The 20,520-nt window shown below is 40.2% G+C and overlaps 1 protein-coding gene across 4 annotated transcripts in view; it reads right to left on the bottom strand.

Annotated features, from left to right (window-relative positions):
* Positions 1-2,778: 2,778 nt before the first annotated feature.
* The window catches only part of ADGRG6 (adhesion G protein-coupled receptor G6), a 259,254-nt gene continuing 241,512 nt past the window's right edge, over positions 2,779-20,520 (bottom strand). For 3 of the 4 annotated variants that reach the window (XM_069769187.1, XM_069769189.1, XM_069769190.1), the window contains 5 exons: positions 15,280-15,385; positions 14,875-15,158; positions 14,426-14,527; positions 14,141-14,299; positions 2,779-6,957 (listed from right to left, as the gene is read on the bottom strand). In XM_069769187.1, the coding sequence (XP_069625288.1) occupies positions 6,779-6,957; positions 14,141-14,299; positions 14,426-14,527; positions 14,875-15,158; positions 15,280-15,385 (830 nt within the window). In that variant the 3' untranslated portion in view covers positions 2,779-6,778. Of the gene's footprint in view, positions 6,958-10,063; positions 10,111-14,140; positions 14,300-14,425; positions 14,528-14,874; positions 15,159-15,279; positions 15,386-20,520 lie in introns of all 4 variants that reach the window. The other variant, XM_069769188.1, reaches the window with a different exon arrangement.

The raw sequence follows: 20,520 nt of genomic DNA, 5'->3' as shown, positions 1-20,520 counted from the left end.
CATGGCCCCCCGTACAGACATTGCAGCTATATCTGCTGGAAGGACGTTGCGGGCCAGGGCATGGGCGAGGGGGGCCTGAGAACTATTGGAGCTGGATGCTGGGGCTAGGGAGCGTGGCCTGTGAAGGGTGAAGCTGGGTAAGATTGGCGGGGAATCACAGGCTCGCGTTGTCCCCTTGGTGGATGCTCGAGCCTGGGGGCGAGGGTCGGGGGTGGGTGGAGCCTGCCTGGGCCACGCCTGCATGAGGGTTCCCCGACACCGAGTACATTTGGGCCTGATGGCCCGGCTCCATGACGCCGACTGGGGCACAGGCTGCTTGATAGCTCAGATTGTGCAGCGTGTGGAGACTGGCGGTGGTGGGTAGGGCTTCCCAGTCTTGCACTGTGCTCTGGGCAGCAGCGTGAGCCTGCAGGCAGAAGTGGACAGGGCTTTGACTGCCCGCACTGAACTCTGGACTGAAGATCCGGTCTGGGGACCGGAAGTGACCGAGGCCCGCACGTTCGCCGAAGCAAGAGCCTGGCGTGAGTGGGGCCAGTAACCGGGCCCCTTGCTACTAGCAGCGGTACCCAGCGATGACCACGAGACCACGGCAGGAGCGTGAAAGGTGGCTGTGGATGGGGTCACATGCGGGCCCAGGGAGGACGGATCGCCCGCCGGTGCAATAGAGGACAGAGGTGAGTCCATGGACAGGAGAGGGGGAACTGGCAGCCCAAGAGATGGGGCAGTGGGAGATCGGGAGATGCAGCCCGTGTGACCCGGGGAGAGGTTAGGAAGGGAAGGAGCACTGGGGAAGATGAGGGGGCCTGAGGGGAGGCTATGGAGTCATGAGAGGGCAAAGGAAGGTGAGCACCTAGGGACATAAGGGATGGTAACCATTCCTCATCTTCCTGTGCTGCTATCTGCCGCAGGGCCTCGATCAGGGCTTCAGACATAGCTGTAGGGTGATCCGGAATACAACAGCTTCCAGGGAGTCAGCTGGGGAGAAAGAGGAAGGTAATGATCCTGGGCACCTGAATTTAACCTTTGTGGGTGTGGCCGGATGCCCCTTCCTCTTTCTTCCCGTTGGTCAGCTGGGCGTCCCAATTAGTGCAACACCTGGGGGGAGTAGTGGGGAGGGGGGAGGTGGAACTGCACAGTTTCCTACTAGCTAAAAATATGTTGCAATCTCTATCCAAACTGATAAAATAATGCATCCTGAGGGGGTACACCTTGTCACAGTGGGATGGCTTATACACTTTTTTTTATCAAAATAGTGTCAACTAAGAACCCCATGTTAATACATGTGCCGTATTTTTCGGACTTTAAGATGCACCGGACTATAAGACTCACCTTGGTTTAAGAGGTGGAAAAAAGGGAAAAAAATATTTGAAGCAAAAAAAGTGGTAAAATATGTAATAACATAAATAACATACCATCATATGTGGTGTTATTATATATAATAGTATGTTATTATGTTGGAAGCTACGGGTAGAATATGGTGCTGCGGTACCAGTGTGGTGTCTGTAAAGTACTATGTGAAGATGTTGGAGGGTGAGTATAAGAATGGGGGCACAGTGCTTATATTTAAAGCACCACTCCAGCACTGAAAAATAACACTGGAGTGCTGCTTTAAGATCCCATGTGAGAACTATCACTCCCAGCATGTCCTGCAGATCCTTTGGCATGCTGGGAGTTATATTTCACCACAGGAGTGGCAATGTGCTTTTTTGTGTGTTCTAGTGACTATCCTTTTAATTCATCCTTAGTTTTTCAGGCTGTGCAGCCAGCCAGTCACACTGTGGTGAGGTAAAGAAGAGCTGGAGCATCCCATGACCACACAGAGCCCTCCCTCTTGTTGTCTCATCACAGGTCATAAGAGGAAGCTAACAGATTCTAGTGCCATGTCTGAAGGACCTGTGATGATGTCATGAAGAGGGAGGGCTCTGTGCTGTCATGTGATGCTCCAGTCCACCCTATTCATGACCTCACACAGGTCCTTATGCCGCAGCACTCAGCATCCCTCACAGCCCAGGCAGGGGCTGTGCTGTCAGGTATGCAGCGATCTTGTCTCCTCTGGCCCCCTGCTGCTGCTGCCTCCTCCACCGGACACGCAATCTCCCCAGCTGCTGCAGGAATATGGCACTGCTGAAACCATGTGGGTCCACTGTTTAAGTGAAGGACTATTCATTAGCTGCTCCCTGCTCACTGCTGAAAGGTGGGCGGGGAAACAACTAATGAATATTCACCTTACTTTAAGTATCGGGACCATGTGGTTTCCCCAGTGTTGAATTCCTGCAGTGGGACATTTTCCTGCCTCCTACGAGTGGGATCCCAGTGCAATCCCACTCACCGCTGCCCCCTCCCCACATATTACATCTGTACCATAAGATGCACCCCACATTTCCTCCCAAATTTGGAGGAAAAAAAGTGCGTCTTATAGTCCGAAAAATACGGTTTTTATGGACGTAAAATAGACTTTAAAAATGCAATTAGGATAATAAATTTGTTGCAAATAAGTACAAAACTAGACAAAAACAGGTAAATAGGCAATAATTAATAGGGCCTTGGCATTTATCATGAAATGTATCCTGCGGTACTCTCATTTTCGATGTCCTGCTCCTATAATGGAGAAGAACAATGGAAATGAAGAATATAGATGTGAGGACAGCTTAAACCAGGTATTTAATGAGACTTATCAGAGATGAACATTTACAATAAAAGTCACTTAGGTATTTGAAAACTACATAAAAAAATTATTGCTTGCTTACATTTTTAAAAATAAAAGCCGCTAGAGAAATATACATATTTGTGTATTTATTTCAAAATATGACAATTTTCAGTTTAGAACAAGCTATACATCACATCATCTAAATGACGGAAAGCTTCACACAGTAATTGCATTTCATACAGTGAAAGGAGCATGTGGTGCAGTACAAGGCACTTTCTCTTCATAACCTTACCGAATACCACACTCCGTTCTTTATCACAACAAGACATGAATATGCGGAAGCTTATCAAAACAAACATCAAATGACACATTCAAACAAATCAATAAATAAATATATACATACGAGGCGACATTAGCCACAGGACGCTGAGGCTAACATAAAACAGTATAGCAATAACTAAGGAGTAAGTATACTGTACAGTGAGAAATGAATACACTTCAGTGTGAGAGCTGAAAACTGACTGGCTACTACTAATCGTGACACTATTAAAAGTAACAGGCATTAATAGATTAATTGTCTACTACATGGTAGTAAAAAGGAAACAAAACACTATAAAAAATAAAGCAACATATACAGGTATGGTTGACCCTTTTACTGTGATTTCATAATAAGTATCTCCATATTCTCTTGAAATATGACTATTAAGTACGAATATCTGGTTGATGACAGAAAATGGATATGGTCAGCAGTTAGATATTTCACATTATTTGTTAAGAGAATTTTTATATACTTTTTATGCCCATACATCGAAGTGTTTCTGGCAGTTTTATGGCGTAAAACACATTAAAAAGTCGCAATCTTTTTGACCTTGCACATAAATTTTGCAAATTTTGACACCAGTCCCAGCCAGCTCTGTGAAAGTGGGTAGAACATGGGTGTTAGGTCTCGCCTGGCCAATTCATGACGTTATATAACTCCCACCAATAATGTTACTCCAGTCCCTGAATGGAGTAACAGTTTTGGTGGGGCACACGAAGGTGCATGAGAATAACAAGAATTGTTGGTGCAACTGATGAACATAGCAAAATTCTTCCCAGTTACTAAACAGTTATAACTTTTCTTCAACAGACATTTATCACAATTAGAAATATACTTATTTTCCACAAAATTGGTCTGAGACAGTACATAAAAAATGAGTGATGTGAAGAAATAAACTGGTTTCCTTGACTGCATGTCATTAAAAATACATTTCTATATAAAATATACATAAAGTCACATTACAAGCATAGACGCTGCTTAAAGAAGAAACGGTATAATTTCCATTCAATAAATTAATAGTACACATGAAATTAAGCAGGTTTATAATATATCTTATCAGAGAAATCTGTGTTCTGTGAAGATACATTTTCCCATTACTAAGATAGGAAATGACCAATGCTGCTTATAATATTCTATGGAAATGGATGGGGGAAGGAGGAGTAACAGGCAAACAGAGCTGCAAGTTCTCCTAAAACAACAGTTACAGTTGTCCAGTTGTCCATAGAACATTATTGTTGCTTGCGACGTCGGACATCACCTGTCCTGGTTTTTTTCTAGGATATTTGTTGCTGATTTATAAGGGCGCTATGGGGTTGATTTTGGTCTAGGTTTTGCTCACTCCTTCCTGAGAGCCCTGGGCGGGGCAGTCAGTTATTTAAACCCCTGAAGGTCTGAGTCCACTGCCAGTCAACAGTTCTGTTATCCTGGTATATACCTTTGTCTGTGCTCCTGTATTTTGTCCAGATTATTCCTGTTCGTTTAGGCTGATTTGAGATTTTACTACTTTTTTATGATTCTGTTATTAACATGACCTCCTGGATCTGACCAGGCTACCTGACTATCCTTCTTGCCAGCTTGTGCCATTAAAAACAGTTGACTCTATGTCCCTAGACTGTGTAGGTCCAGATCCCTGTACAGTAATTAAAGGGTAAAGGCCAGGGCATCCCCTGGGTTCTGAGAAAGCAGTAGCTTGTGCCAAGCCTGTTTGTGGTAGTCATTTCACGCGTGACAATTGTGAGCACCATCACTTCTTATCTCTGTATGAGGACATCTATGTTCATTCAAGAATTTTGAGAATGAAAGATCAGTCCAAGAAGATAAAGAAGTAGATTTATCTAATAAGTTTCAATTTTTTTTATTTTTCAAATGTACTTTTGATTTATATGGTGGGGGGATAAAATGCCGGTCACTCTTTAAGGGTGTAGTCTCAATAACTATATCCCCACATCACTTTTCCCGCTTCAGAAGCTAAGCTGTGGCTTGCCATATAGTTTTCCTGCAGTAGCCACAAAAGAGGAAATGCAGAATTATATTTCAGAAGTTGAAATGAAAGACTAACCATGTAATAAATGGACAGGTCTAATTCACAAAGAGCAGTGCTTAGTAAAGCTCTAATCTGGCAATTATAGAAGGGTCTCAAGCATGTTACCATTTCTTTGACATTTGCTATGTCATAATAGGGCATTTTAGAATGGAATATCTTCATGGGACAAGAATAATACATGCTTATTGAGTTACCATGTAACTGTATGAACACCATAAAATACAGAAAAAAAATCTTACTTTCTATTAAAATTAGTGCCTTAGTGATCTGAGTTCCTATTTAGGTAAAGCCAATGTTTCTGTCATTGCTTAAAAGCTTCATAAATATTGCAATACAATTTGTGAGATCAAATGGTTACATTTATGCTTAAATGTATAATCCCACAGTCTAAAAGGAAAAACAATGTTATTGCCAAATAAATCTCTTATTTTCTTTTCAAAATTATCACTTCAGTTTTAAAAATAATAGTTAACGTTGGATAAAAACTTAGTTAAGAGAGAAAACATACTACATGCTTTCCTTTGCATCATGTAGCTAAAAAAGTGCATAAGAAACATAAAAACAGCTTAACCACATAGCTCTTCACAGTTAGGTAACATAGAAATATATAAATAAATAAAAGAAGAAGAAAAAAATTCTTGAGAATATCTGAAAAAATCCCAGCCCATGAAGAGCATATGATCTGTGTAAAGGTGTAACGAGTCCAAGCACATAAGATGCACTTTTTTATATATATATATATATATATATATATATATATATATATATATATATATATATATATATATATATATATATATATATATATAAAATTTGATTAGTGTTCAAAAGCATCATTTTTAACAGTAGAGAGTTAAATGTATAGAATTTGGCTTTAAACATTTTTGTTCTGTAGTTACACCATTTGCATAAAGATTTTTACTTCTGCTCTCTATTGTGAAACATAAAAAAAACAATTTCCATTCTGTGTTAGTGGAAAAAATAGGAATTGACCCCGAAATTAGAAAATAAGTACTATTCCCAAAATTCTGTTTTTTTATGTAATTACTGTAAAAAATTATGGAATGATTTTAATCATACAAAGTGGACATGAGTGTGGACATATAGGTATGAAGGGTTTCAGAACAGGAAATAGTAACAGGTGGCTCCTTTGGCAATTGGATCATTGAACTGATATCACAACAGGCAAGTATGCATCAATGCTCTGCGGAAAAATTCCTTGCTACACCTTTAAGAAGACACGTTTTGGCCAGGATCTTTTGGTTAAGGACTAAGATATGAATATTTGTTAGGTTAATCATCACATAGACCCCTTGGGTGTCCAGTTTCTTTACAGCCGCTGAACCAATGTGAACTGTATTTTATCCTTAGGGTTAGAACTTGGTGATCTGGCATGATGATGTTTTATAGAAGTTTTCGTGAAGATGATAATAGCCCTTGACTTTGTCAATAACATGATACATTGGAATAATTGATGTCTGTTCACCATCCACTTGGTTAAATCAGCCCAAAATCTGTCTTTGGCTTTTGTGCTTTCTTCACTTTGGGACTTTCAAAACGATGTTTTATGATTGTAAAATACAATAATTTTACAGTTTCTTGAAGCCAGTGTAAAGAAAATAAAAAAATGGAAACAATTCCCATTAATCAGTTGCTGCTTTCATAGGTGTGACTTTTGTTTTAGATTACTTTACATAAATTCCCTTTGAGTGTTTGGCTTCTTTATAGCTGATGAACCAAAGAAAACTGCTGTATTTTATCCCTAGGATTAGAACTTGGTGCTATGGCTGAACGAGTCTGACATGATGATATTTTTGTAGAAGTTGTCCGAGTGAGGATGACAATAGCCCTTAACTTTGTCAATAACATGATGAACAGGAAGAATTGATGTCTGTTCACTGTCCACTGGTGTAAACTTGACTGAGGGTCTCTCCCCAAAAATGTAACCTGCAAAGCAAAAAATAGTCATCAACAACTGAGCTTTAAAGTTTAGGACAATTTTCAGCATTGACTGAAAAAAAGTGCAATTACCATAGATAAAATATTTTTACTCTGTCATCTGAATTTGGCGGGCTCTCTGTCCAGTCCGATGGGCGGTGTTTTCTCGCCTTTCATTCACCCCTTCCTTTCCCGCTGGCTGCAGTATTATCTTGAATATGAGTCTGTTTCCTCGGTAGTTCATGGGTGCGCAATGCAATCTTGCCTTGTGCACGCGCAGTATGCTTTGCCCAACTGCGGGCAAAGCCGAAAAGCATTAGTGCGCATGCGCAGCCGCACTGTGTCTCAGAAGTATTTAGCTGTGTTGCGGGACATAGTGCGGCTGCGCATGCGCACTAATGCTTTCTGGCTTTGCCCGCAGTTGGGCAAAACATACTGCGCGTGCACAAGGCAAGATTGCATTGCGCACGCGTGAACTATGGAGGAAACAGACTCATATTCAAGATAATACTGCGGCCAGCGGGAAAGGAAGGGGTGAATGAAAGGCGAGAAAACACCGCCCATCGGACTGGACAGAGAGCCCGCCAAATTCAGGTGACAGAGTCCCTTTAAATATTAGCAATTTGAGATTGAAATATCTGAGAAAAAGCTGTAGATGACAGGCTTATGGATATACGAATAGAAATATATTTTGTTTTCTATCTCCAATACGGTGTTATGGGTCTACAAAACATAATGTTCATTTCCATAGTGTAGCTCTTCCATGCGTAATATTTGCTACATTTCTAGTGTAAATTTTCATTCACCTCATTTTCTACATTCTATTAACATGAGCATAGACAATTCTTTCAATTGGGCAGTTTAGATGACTGTCATTTCACTCAGACCAAGTGTCCAAGAGAAAAAAATTGCAGCATGCACTAACCTGATATGGAAATTAGATCAGACTTGCCCATTAAACTCAGTGGGTGCATTAAAAAACAAATGCTATACAGACACCATTCATTTGACATTTATTATAGACCCATTGCAATTTAAAGAGATTTTATGGGCACAGAAAAGATCTAGCATTTCAAAACTCTCCTATTACCTTTATATTTATTTTTTTAGTTCCCATTCAGCCCCTTGTATGAATAGTTATGCTCTGTTATTGTTTTCATTTTTCACTTCCTGCCAGTTCTCCCTTTGTGCTTCTAAACTACATTTCCCAACAGTTAAAGCTGTATCTGAACCCCCAGCTCTCTCCCTCCCACTCTCAGTACCCAGTCACTCTAATTCCAAAGCACCATCCTGAGACTCCTAAACAGTCTCAGACAGAACTTTACTATTATACTGTTTACTAGTATGAATCTGTGGAGGCTGCACTACATCTGTGGCTTATATTCTTTCTCCCTTACATATCCTCAGTAAATCACAACAGACTTAGGATCAATAGCCATGTTCCCCCTCGTGACATCATCATTCAAAACACATAGCTGAAAGTTGCTTGTTGAGTCCAGCCTTCTTCAGACTGTCTGGGCTTGACTAACAGGCTATGTTCTGATCAAAGCTCAAACAGAACATTTCTTTGATAAAATCTTTGTGTAGGACAGCTCCTTTAATGACCAGGCAGTAAACATATAGCATATACATAAGCATGGTTATTGACATCTTTTAACTGCAATACATTTTAAACCCGCCCCTATATGCACAAGATGACTGTTCAAACCAAATACAGGTATTTGGATCAACTTGTCAGCGCCATTCATTTAAATGCACCTTCCGTATGATGGATTTCCCTCTCTCCGTCCCTACCCTCTTTGATTGACAGCTCTGGTTTCATACATGGAAAACTAGAAGGTAGGTAAGTGCACTTAAGTGACTGGCACCTTTATTCTGTGCTAACAGACTTTCTTTAAGTATGTCCTAGTCACAATAATACTTTTACAATATATATAAGATACAGTAAATGAGTATTAACATAACTGACATAAGACAATGAATAAGAATCAGGTTGATAATCAATATGCAAATATTCATGAAATCATGTTATAAGCAATTATTATAAAATACATTTCATATTCATCAATATTGCATTCGGTTAGACATCCAAGCAGATGACCATGCTGCTGTAATTGAGAGGAAAGAGAGATATCAAGAAAAAAATCCCAAGAGCCATCACAGATCCCATCCACAGTTTGCGGTAATAAGCAAGATTTTGAAAGCCCTTTAGATTCAAAAGGTCTAGAAAATGAAGAGTTGTGGTTCTAGAAGAAAGTGACTTCACTGTATGTACCCTTCCTGTCTAATCTTTGAAGATTTGTGTTTAATTTATGGATGCAGTATATTACTTAAAAAATGTGTCCCCCAAAATAGAAAATGTTTTAATTTTTTCAGACCCCAAATCTCTGTTTCCTACATTTTGACTCTCTTAAACCCTTAAAGACTCAAGCTGGTTTGAGCCTTTATCATTTTTTTTGGAACATAATTTTTTACCTTTAAAAAAATGTTTTTATGGCTTTATTTTAGAAGGGAGACTGTTTTTTTTGTGATAGGATGTCAGAGGCAACCGAATATACAGTATGGATCTGACATCTCGGGGACAACTAAGCATACGCATATGGACTTACAATACGAATTCTGCAATATGCAGCTTTTAAGTCTAAGTTAATCATTTCATACCTCTTAAACAAGATTGAAAATTTGCTAGTTTAAGATAAATAGTTTTATCTGCAAAGTGGAATGGAGATAAGAATATTTTGCTGAGCATTAGGTTTACTATGTTTGCTTGTGAATTAAGGCATTGATAATTAAAATTGTATTTTATAAAGAAAAGCAGTCGCAATGTAAAATGCATCAGCAATATTCATGGATTGAGTTGACACATGCATTCAAGAGAATGTATAAATAGCAAATGAGCAAATTGTTCACCAATAATTAAGCCACAAAGGAAGGAAAAAGCCATAAGAAAATTTAGGAAATTCAGAGATGGGCATCAATGTCCTAAGATGAAGCAATGGAATGATGAGCAATTCTGATTAGAGAATGGTCCTTTCCATTGTATGATTACATGCAAGAGTACCCATCCCAGCTCTTGATAGATCATGCACCCAACCAACCTTACAGGAGAAATTACCTGGATGTTTCCACCTCTGGTTAAGGGATGCTCTTAGAAGCCATTATCTATGCCATAAACATGGAATTTACCAGTCAATTTAGTAACAAACAGGTTAGTGAAAACCACAAGTTGTAACACAAAACATTAAATGTACACAGTCAAATCCCTACTGAAGTACTGTACAAGTAACACTTTTACAATTAGGTCCAGAAATGTTTGGACACAAATTTGGCATTTTAGATGTTTACTAATGATGAGTGAATAACACTGTTGCTCTTGTCTCCCCGAGCATCTTTTTGTTAGTGCTCGGAAATTTAGTTTTCGTCACCTCAGCTGCATGATTTATGGCTGCTGGACAGCCTGAATACATGTGGGAATAGCCAACAGGCATTCCTCACATGTATTCAGCCTGTCTAGGAGCCGTTAATCATGCAGCTGAGGGAAGAAAACTAAATCTCCGAGCACTAGCAAATACTCGGAGATCACCCGAGCAACAATGCTATTCACTTATCACTACTGTTTACCAAAACATATTCAAGATACAGTTATATAATCAATATGGGCTTTAAAAGCAGACACTAAGCTTTAATTTGAGGGTATTCACATCCCAGTTGGAGTAAGGGTTTAGAAATTACAGCTCTTTAATATGTAGCTGCATCTTGTTAAAGGGATCAAAATTAAATAGACAATTATCTAAAAAAAACTCTTTAATGGGCTGTATAGGCTATTTCATCCTTAGTCTATTATCAATTAAGTAGCTAAAAGGTCTGGAGATGATTCCTGATGTTTTATTTGCATTCAGAAACTGTTGCTGTGAACCCACAAAATGCAGTCTCTAGTGGAGAAAAACAAACCATCATTAGGCTGAACAAAAAGATGAAATCCATCAGACAGATAACAAAAATGTTAAAAGTGGCCAAATCAATGTTCCAGTTTGGTACATTTTTCAAATAGGGAACACTAGTGAACTTGGAACTCAAAAAGGCCTGGATGTCGACAAACAACAAAATTAGTAGATGATCGCAGAATCCTATCCATGGTGAGAAAAACCCCTTCACAACATCCAACCAAGCGAAGAGCACTCTCCCCCAAGTATGCGATTCAGTTTCAAAGTCTACCATAAAGAGAAGACTTCATAAGAGCAAATACAAAGGAATTACCGCTAAGTGCAAACCATTAATCAACTTTAAAAATAGAAATGCGGATTAGACTTTGCCAAAACATCTAAAGAAGCAGGCCCTGTTCTGGAAAAGTATCCTTTGGACAGATGAAACTAAGATCAACCTGTACCAGAATAATGGGAAGAAGAAAATATGGAGAAGGCTTGGAACGGCTCATGATCCAAAGCACACCACATCACCTGGAAAACATATTTGAGGCAATGTGATGAAATGGGCATGCATGACTTCCAATGGCAGTGGTCACTAGTGTTTATTGATGATGTGACTGAAGGAAAAAACAGCTGGATGAATTCTGAAGTGTATAGGGCTATACTTTCTGCGCAGATTCAACCAAATGGAGGAAGGTTGATGGGACGGCACTTCACAGTACAGTTGGTCAATGATCCAAAATATACTGAAAAAACAATCCAGGAGTGTTTAAAGGCAAAGAAGTGCAATATTCTGCAATGGCTGAGTCAATCACCAGAAATCAACTCCATTGAGCCTGCATTTCACATGCTTAAGACAAAACTTAAGGCAGAAAGACCCACAAACAAGTCATATCACTTTGAGGCCTAGGAAGAAGGCGGAATCGGTTACTTGTTGATGGATTAAATATAGCCAATAATACAATCCAATTGCAATACAGAGTTTTGCAGTATGATATTTAAGAAATCATAAAAATATGAAGAATTAAAATTTAAAAAAATCTAAGTCTTTTAAAAAGTAATAGAGTAAAATATTATAAAACTCTTTTTTTCCAGTGAGAATCCTCATGTTGCACAAAATTAATGATATGCACAAAACTACAGATACAGGTGAGTCTCACAAAATTAGAATATCATCAAAAAGTTAATTTATTTCAGTTCTGCAATACAAAAAGTGAAACTCATACAATATAAAGAGTCATTACAGAGTGATCTATTTCAAGTGTTTATTTCTGTTAATGTTGATGATTATGACTTACAGCCAATGAAAACCCAAAAGTCATTATCTCAGTAAATTAGAATACTTTATATCACCAACTTGAAAAAAGATTTTAAAATCCAAACTGTTGGCCTACTGAAATGTATGTTCAGTATATGGTCGGGGCTCCTTTTGCATCAATTACTGCATCAATGAGGCGTGTCATTGAGGCAATCAGCCTGTGGCACTGCTGAGGTATTATGGAAGCCCATGTGGCTTTAATAGCAGCCTTCAGCTTATCTGCATTGTTGGGTATGTGGTCTCATCTTCCCCTTGACAAGGTCAGGTGAGTTTGCTGGAAAATCAAGCACAGTGATACTGCTGTTTTTAAACCAAGTATTGGTACTTTTGGCAGTGTGGACAGGTGTCAAGTCCTGCTGGAGAATTACATTTCCATCTCCAAAAATCTTGTTGGCAGGGGGAAGCATGAAGTGCTCTAAAATTTCCTGGTAGATGGCTGTGCTTACTTTGGTCTTGATAAAGCAGAGTAGACCTACACCAGCAGATGACATGGCTCCCCAAACCATCACTGATTGTGAAAACTTCACACTAGACCTCAAGCAGCTTGGATTGTGGCCTCTCCACTCTTCCTCCATACTCTGGGACCTTTGATTTCCACATGAAATGCAAAATTTACTTTCATCTGAAAACAACACCTTGGACTACTAAGCAACAGTCCAGCTCTTTTTCTCCTTGGCTAAGGCAAGTCACTTCTGGCGTTGTCTATTGGTCATGAGTGGCTTGACACAAGGAATGTAACACTTGTAGTCCATATCCTGCATACGTCTGTGTGCGGTGGCTCTTGAAGCAATGACTCCAGCAACAGCCCACTCCTTGTGAATCTCCCCCAAATATTTGAATAGTCGTTTCTTAACAATCCTTCGAAGGCTGAGGTTATCCCGGTTGCTTGTGCACCTTTTCTACCACACTTGTTCCTTCCACTCAACTTTCCATTAATATGTTTGGATACAGCACTCTTTGAACAGCCAGCTTCTTTAGCAATTACCTTTTGTGGCTTATCCTCCTTATGGAGTGTGTCAATGACTGCCTTGTGGACATCTGTCAAGTCAGCAGTCTTCCCCATGATTGTGGAGCCTACTGAAACATACTAATGGATCTTTTTGAATGCTTAGGAAGCCTTTGCAGGTGTTTTTTGTTATTTACTCTAATTTACTGAGATAATGACTTTTGGATTTTCATTAGCTGTAAGCCATAATCACCATTAACAGAAATAAACACTTGAAATAGATCATTCTGTTTGTAATGACTCTATAAAAATATATGAGTTTTACTTTTTGTATTGAAGAACTAAAATAAGTAAACTTTTTGATGATATTCTAATTTTGCGAGAAGCACCTGTATTTTGTATTACCACATTAATAATAATGTGCATAATAAAGTGCAATTATTGTTTATATCACAGTGAACACCTAAAAAATGCCAGAAAATTCTGAATTATCCACTTAAAAATTAGCTAATCATTGAGTTATATGTACCTCAAAATACTGAAAAATATAACTTGTCATGGAAAAATCAAGTCTTAGTGAAACTAGGTTGACAGAAAGATAAAAAAAAAACTTATGGCTCTCAAAACATGGCAACACAAAAAAAATTAAAATCATAAAATAAGTCAAATAAATATGTTACTTGTAACTTAGAATGTACAGCTCAAAAATAAATAAAGCTAAAATGGTTGTTTTGCCTATCCTTCACCCCTCTTTAAAAAAAAAAGTTACTCAATTAATTGTAGGTACCAGGTGATGCTACCTTTGTAAAATAGTTAACTTGATGAACATATAAGAGTTATGGCTGTAAAAAGAATACAATGAATTGCTAAGAAAAGACTCAGACTGGTGACATATTTGACCCTTGTCAATAGGCTACAATTTTTTTAAGCATACGGTAAATTTCCCTGATATATATGTATATATATTGGAAGAAAATATCAACAAAAATGAATGAAACTCACCTGTGCTACTGTTCCTTTTATTAAAGAATGTATTCGAACTAGACTTTGATTTTGATGTCCAATATGTAGAATTTGAGCCTATGGAACTAGAAGAAAGTGACTTCCCCAGATTATCAGAGCTGACCTTCTTTGTGTTATTCGTGGCTGTTTTACTCCAATCTGAAAAGTAAAATTGTGCCTGACTGTTACTTTACAACCTTAAATATTGGAAGAGTTTTCAAACTCCCCCCACATTGCTCGTAATGAATTGTATAAAAACCCAACATACAATCCTTCTAACTTTACCTGAATTATCTGGTAGTCGAAGTTTCCCACAGCACAGATGCCTCCTCCATTGTTTCTGTACATTTTCTTTTAATGCACAGTGGAAAACAAAAATGAATAAACCTACAGAGAACAAATAGATTGTTGAGAAGGAATTTAGAAACAAAAGCATGCTAAAAAAAGACGTGAGTCTGTCTAGTACAATCTATTACTTTGTAGTGTGAAGTCAGACAGATACAAAAATGTTTAAGGAAGGTTTACTATTTTTTGTTTATGTCATATTTTACTACATATTTGGCATTTAGAATAAATTCTTGTATTAATTACCTATTTCTAAATTCTGATAAACAGAACCTCTAATATTAATACACAAGAAAAGTATCAAAAAAGCACATAAGAAAATACAAAGCATAAAACACACAGGACAATGGTTAGTACAGGTTATAGTGCAACCACTTCATACAATGTACCTTGCAAAGAGTTGAATATGGTGAAAAGGTACATGAATGCCAGGGTAGCATTTCCCCAAGCAAAAAAAGCAAAACCCCAGGTCATCCCCAGAAGGAATGTCAGGCTGACAACACTGCGCATGTTCCGTAAAACCTCTTCTCTAATACTGCGATTAGTCCTTTTCCCATTTCTTCCACAGATCTGTACCATCACCACGATGAACATGGCTATATTCATCAGGAACATCACTCCAAAATATGCAGCACAGGTCACATAAAAAACAATGTTGTTTTTTATCCAACAGCTGAAAGAAAACAATTGCCTGTGTAAATCAGCAGGTTGTGAAATTTTAGATACAGTATAGGTGGAGAAAATAAATCTATGCGATTAGTCACAAAAATTAGTATTTTAATTAACATACTTACAATGCATCACCATTTCCATCAGAATCCTGCCCATACATGCTTTTCCCATAGGCACTGTCTTTATGTGTACTTGCCAGAACAATTGCAACTACTACGGCAGGAACACCTATAATACAATATATCAAATTAATCTCTAATAAATAGAGAAACTGAATCATAGATAATCACATTGTATAAACAGTTCACAGCCTAACAATAATAATAAAACAGGAATGAGAAGGAAGAAAATGAAAGCTTTTCAAATCTGATTTTTTTCCCTCATGTAATTTGAAAAGAATACCAACAAATGACAAAGAAAGAAAAATTAAGACTCCAATTCATCAAAACAATTTTGCCAAAATTCTATCTTAAATCACTTTGCTCAAAAACTTTGCAACCTTTCACATTTTCACGCTTCTTTCACAAAGCTCCAGTGACCTGTGGCTCACCTCTAACTAGAAATTATATCCAGTCCCTTGGCGCACTTCCCCTGTCAGACGTTACTGATTCATGAAGAGGAGTGTACCTTTTATGAATCAGGCATCTCTGACTCCAACCCACCACCTCAGCAAGACCGGCATGAACATCATCGGTCTTGATGAATTGATGTTTAAATTGAAGAAGATAGACCCAAAAATAGAAAGATGAGTTAATTCTTAGAATCTTCATGCCTATGTCATTAAAATGATTATTTTTTAGTAAGAGAAGTTTCATTTGATTGCAAAATTCCCAGAAGAATAAATACCGTATATACTCGAGTATAAGCCGAGATATTCAGCCCAAATTTTTGGGCTGAAAGTGCCCCTCTCGGCTTATACTCGAGTCAAGGTGGGTGGCAGGGTCGGCGGGTGAGGGCGCTGAGGCATACTTACCTGCTTCCAGCGATCCTGACGCTCCCCGCCTGTCCCATGGTCTTCGGTGCTGCAGCTCTTCCACTGTTCAGCGGTCACGTGGGACCGCTCATTAGAGAAATGAATAAGCGGCTCCACCTCCCATAGGGGTGGAGCCACATATTCATTTCTCTAATCAGCAGTAACAGTGACCGCTGATAGAGGAAGAAGCTGCGGCACCGAAGACCAGCTGTCCGGGAGAAGGAGCCGGACGCCAGGAGCAGGTAAGTATCGCATATTTACCTGTCCATGTTCCAGCCGCCGGGCGTCGCTCCATCTTCCCGGCGCCGCTCCATCTTCCCGGCGTCTATCTGCACTGACTATGCAGGTCAGAGGGCGCGATGACGCATATAGTGTGCGCGGCGCCCTCTGCCTGATCAGTCAGAGCAGAGAGACGCTGGGACCGGACGCTGGGAGCTGCAAGCAAGAAAGGTGAGTATGGCATTTTTATTTTTTTATTGCAGCAACAGCAGCAGCAGCAATCGCAGAGATTTCTGTGGAGCATCTATGGGGAAATATGAACGGTGCAGAGAACTATATGGCAGCTATGGGGAAATATGAACGGTGCAGAGCACTATGTGGCAGAGCTATGGGGAAATATGAACGGTGCAGAGCACTATATGGCACAGCTATGGGGAAATATGAACGATGCAGAGCACTATATGGCAGAGCTATGGGGCAATATGAACGGTGCAGAGCACTATGTGGCAGAGCTATGGGGAAATATGAACGGTGCAGAGCACTATATGGCACAGCTATGGGGAAATATGAACGGTGCAGAGCACTATATGGCAGAGCTATGGGGTAATATGAACGGTGCAGAGCACTATATGGCAGAGCTATGGGGAAATATGAACAGTGCAGAGCACTATATGGCAGAGCTATGGGGAAATATGAATGGCGCAGAGCACTATATGGCAGAGCTATGGGGCAATATGAACGATGCAGAGCACTATGTGGCAGAGCTATGGGGAAATATGAACGGTGCAGAGCACTATATGGCACAGATATGGGGAAATATGAACGGTGCAGAGCACTATATGGCAGAGCTATTGGGCAATATGAACGGTGCAGAGCACTATGTGGCAGAGCTATGGGGAAATATGAACGGTGCAGAGCACTATATGGCACAGCTATGGGGAAATATGAACGGTGCAGAGCACTATATGGCAGAGCTATGGGGCAATATGAACGGTGCAGAGCACTATATGGCAGAGCTATGGGGAAATATGAACGGTGCAGAGCACTATATGGCAGAGCTATGGGGAAATATGAACGGTGCAGAGCACTATATGGCAGAGCTATGGGGCAATATGAACGGTGCAGAGCACTATGTGGCAGAGCTATGGGGAAATATGAACGGTGCAGAGCACTATATGGCACAGCTATGGGGAAATATGAACGGTGCAGAGCACTATATGGCAGAGCTATTGGGCAATATGAACGGTGCAGAGCACTATATGGCAGAGCTATGGGGAAATATGAACGGTGCAGAGCACTAAATGGCACAGCTATGGGGAAATATGAACGGTGCAGAGCACTATATGGCAGAGCTATGGGGCAATATGAACGGTGCAGAGCACTATATGGCAGAGCTATGGGGCAATATGAACGGTGCAGGGCACTATATGGCAGAGCTATGGGGAAATATGAACGGTGCAGAGCACTATAAGGCAGAGCTATGGGGCAATATGAACGGTGCAGAGCACTATATGGCAGAGGTATGGGGAAATATGAACAATGCAGAGCACTATATGGCAGAGCTATGGGGAAATATGAACGGTGCAGAGCACTATATGGCACAGCTATGGGGCAATAATGAACATGCAGAGCACTATATGGCACAGCTATGGGGCAAGAATGATCTATTTTTATTTTTGAAATTCACCGGTAAATGCTGCATTTCCACCCTAGGCTTATACTCGAGTTAATAAGTTTTCCCAGTTTTTTGTGGCAAAATTAGGGGGGTCGGCTTATACTCGGGTCGGCTTATACTCGGGTCGGCTTATACTCGAGTATATATGGTAGGTATTTTCACTTACATTAGTTGTTGCAATTAATTAACTAAATTGTAGCCTTTATAATTTATTTTGCAGATATTCATTAATGTCTTTAATTTAATTTTGATTCAGCTAAAAATGTAAATTTCTCTAATAAAATTGAAAATTTCAGGTTTCATTTTAATACAGAGTAAAGCCTTTCCAAATAACCTAATAACAAGGTCCACAAAGACCCTGTCAATCCACTGGGGCATCCAATTGTCTCTGGCATTGGAGGACTTTGCGATCCCATCTGTAAGTTTTTTGAATACTATCTCAAACCACAGGTTTAAACTTTGTCCTCCTATGTCAGGGACACTACGGATGTGCTGAATCGTCTTGATGGCATCCACTTGGAGGAAGATATGCTCCTTGTAACTGCAGACTTGGAGTCATTGTATACAAGTATTTGGCATCAGGACAGGCTGAGAGCTGCGCAATTCTATCTGGAATCTAGTAATCTTGATGCGGACTTGAGGGGCCTAGTGTGGGAGGTGTTGTGGTTCATCCTGACTCAATTTCTTTACATTTAGGGATCATTTTTATCTGCAGTGCAGAGGTACTATGGGAGGAGCCGTTTGTGCGCCTTCGTATGCCAATTTATTTTTAGGCTTTTGGGAGAAGAACATCTTTCCCAAAGGTGCAACGCGGCTTCCCAGATCCTTGGATGGTACAGATATATAGATGATATCTTGTTTATCTGGCAGGGTCTGTAGAGAATTTGAGTACATTTATGTCAGGTTTGAACCGCAATGACTCCAACATTTGGCTCACATATACATTTCACCGTCAGATCTCTTTCCTTGATATCGTAATCAAAAAACAACATGATGGATTACTTTGTACAAATGTGTTTAGAAAGGAGACTTCGGTGAATGCTTTGCTACACGTCAAGTCCGTGCATACTAAATCCACATTTAAAGCCATTCCAACAGGCCAGTTTATCCATATTCAGAGGATCTATTTTACTGATTCATCTTTTGAAAAACAGGCTGTGGACCTTGGGGAACGATTTAGGAATAGGGGGTACAGCAGAAGATGTATAGAAAGGAGCTATTCTAGAGCTAGGGTTACTAACAGAAATGAGTTACTCCAACCCAATAAGAGACTTGGTAATGATTCTTCCATCCGTTTCATATCTACTTTTAATCATCAGAGGGATACAATTCAAACAATATGACAAAAACACTGGTCAGTTTTGAAAACTGACCCTGTGTTGTCTAAATTGATCCCTGATTTGCCACTCATGACTGCACATAAAAGTAAAAAGTTGAGAGATATTATTGTTAACAGTCACTATGTGGCTAAAATTCCTGATTCTTTTAAGGCAGTGTGATGCAGGGACCCCTGTTACAGGTAGGGGGCACTGCATGGTCTCCCCAGAATACGCATGGAAGCGCATTGAGGCCATAGGAATGCATGGCAGTCGCTGCCATAACTATGGTGATGAGACAAAGTCTGGTATGTGAATGGCGGGTATGTGTGTCGCAGAGTAAGATACTCTGCACTGTAAGCCTGAAGCAAGGTTGTTCTGGGACCTGTAGTCCCACAAGGGATTGTGTTGTTTTAGAGGGAGGCTGGCAGTGCTAGTTTGAGAGCTGGGCAGGTCAAACTAGCTACACACACACCACCCATCTATGGGAGTGGTTACAGCTTGGTAATGTGACCAGGGTGTGGGTCACATGGCTCATGTGTATAGACTTGAATGGATATTGGCTGGAAGGTCCTGTGAAAGGAAAGGTCTGAGTGTTGTGAAGTCCAGAGTGTGGACTGGATCCTTGAAGAGCACCTGGTTGGTTGTTGGGAGGTCCAGAGTGGGGACCGGATCCCTGAAGAGCACCTGGTGAGGCCATGGTCCTGAGTGGCCTGGGTGTTGGGAGGTCCAGAGTGGGGACCGGATCCATGAAGAGCACCTGGTGAGGCCATGAACCTGAGTGGCCTCTGTGTTGGGAGGTCATGTGTGGACCGGATCTCTGAAGAGCACGAGGTGAGGCCAAGGACCTGCAGAGCCGGTGACAGCTATTGTGTTGGGGAAGCTACAATCCTTCAATGGGTCTGGAACCGACTGGTGTATGCCTGTCAGGCAAGTAGGTGATCCCGGTAAGGCAGCTTTCCCAGGGAGAGAGGACTGACAAGGAGTCAGCGGGTGGAGCAGGAGCTCCCATAAGGTACCTCCACAGACTGCTGATGCTTACTGTGTTCCATGAACTAATGAACTGTGCGGCATGCGGTCACCCATGGCAACTGGACAACATAAGGTCCAGTATGTTTAGTGTCTGTGAGATGAAGCCGTATATGAAGTGATGTAATGAACTGTTCGTGGTTGCGGTTTA

The sequence above is a fragment of the Ranitomeya imitator genome, chromosome 5 (assembly GCF_032444005.1).
Source record: "Ranitomeya imitator isolate aRanImi1 chromosome 5, aRanImi1.pri, whole genome shotgun sequence".
Taxonomy (NCBI): Eukaryota; Metazoa; Chordata; class Amphibia; order Anura; family Dendrobatidae; genus Ranitomeya; species Ranitomeya imitator.
This window is presented reverse-complemented; position numbering and strand designations above follow the sequence as displayed.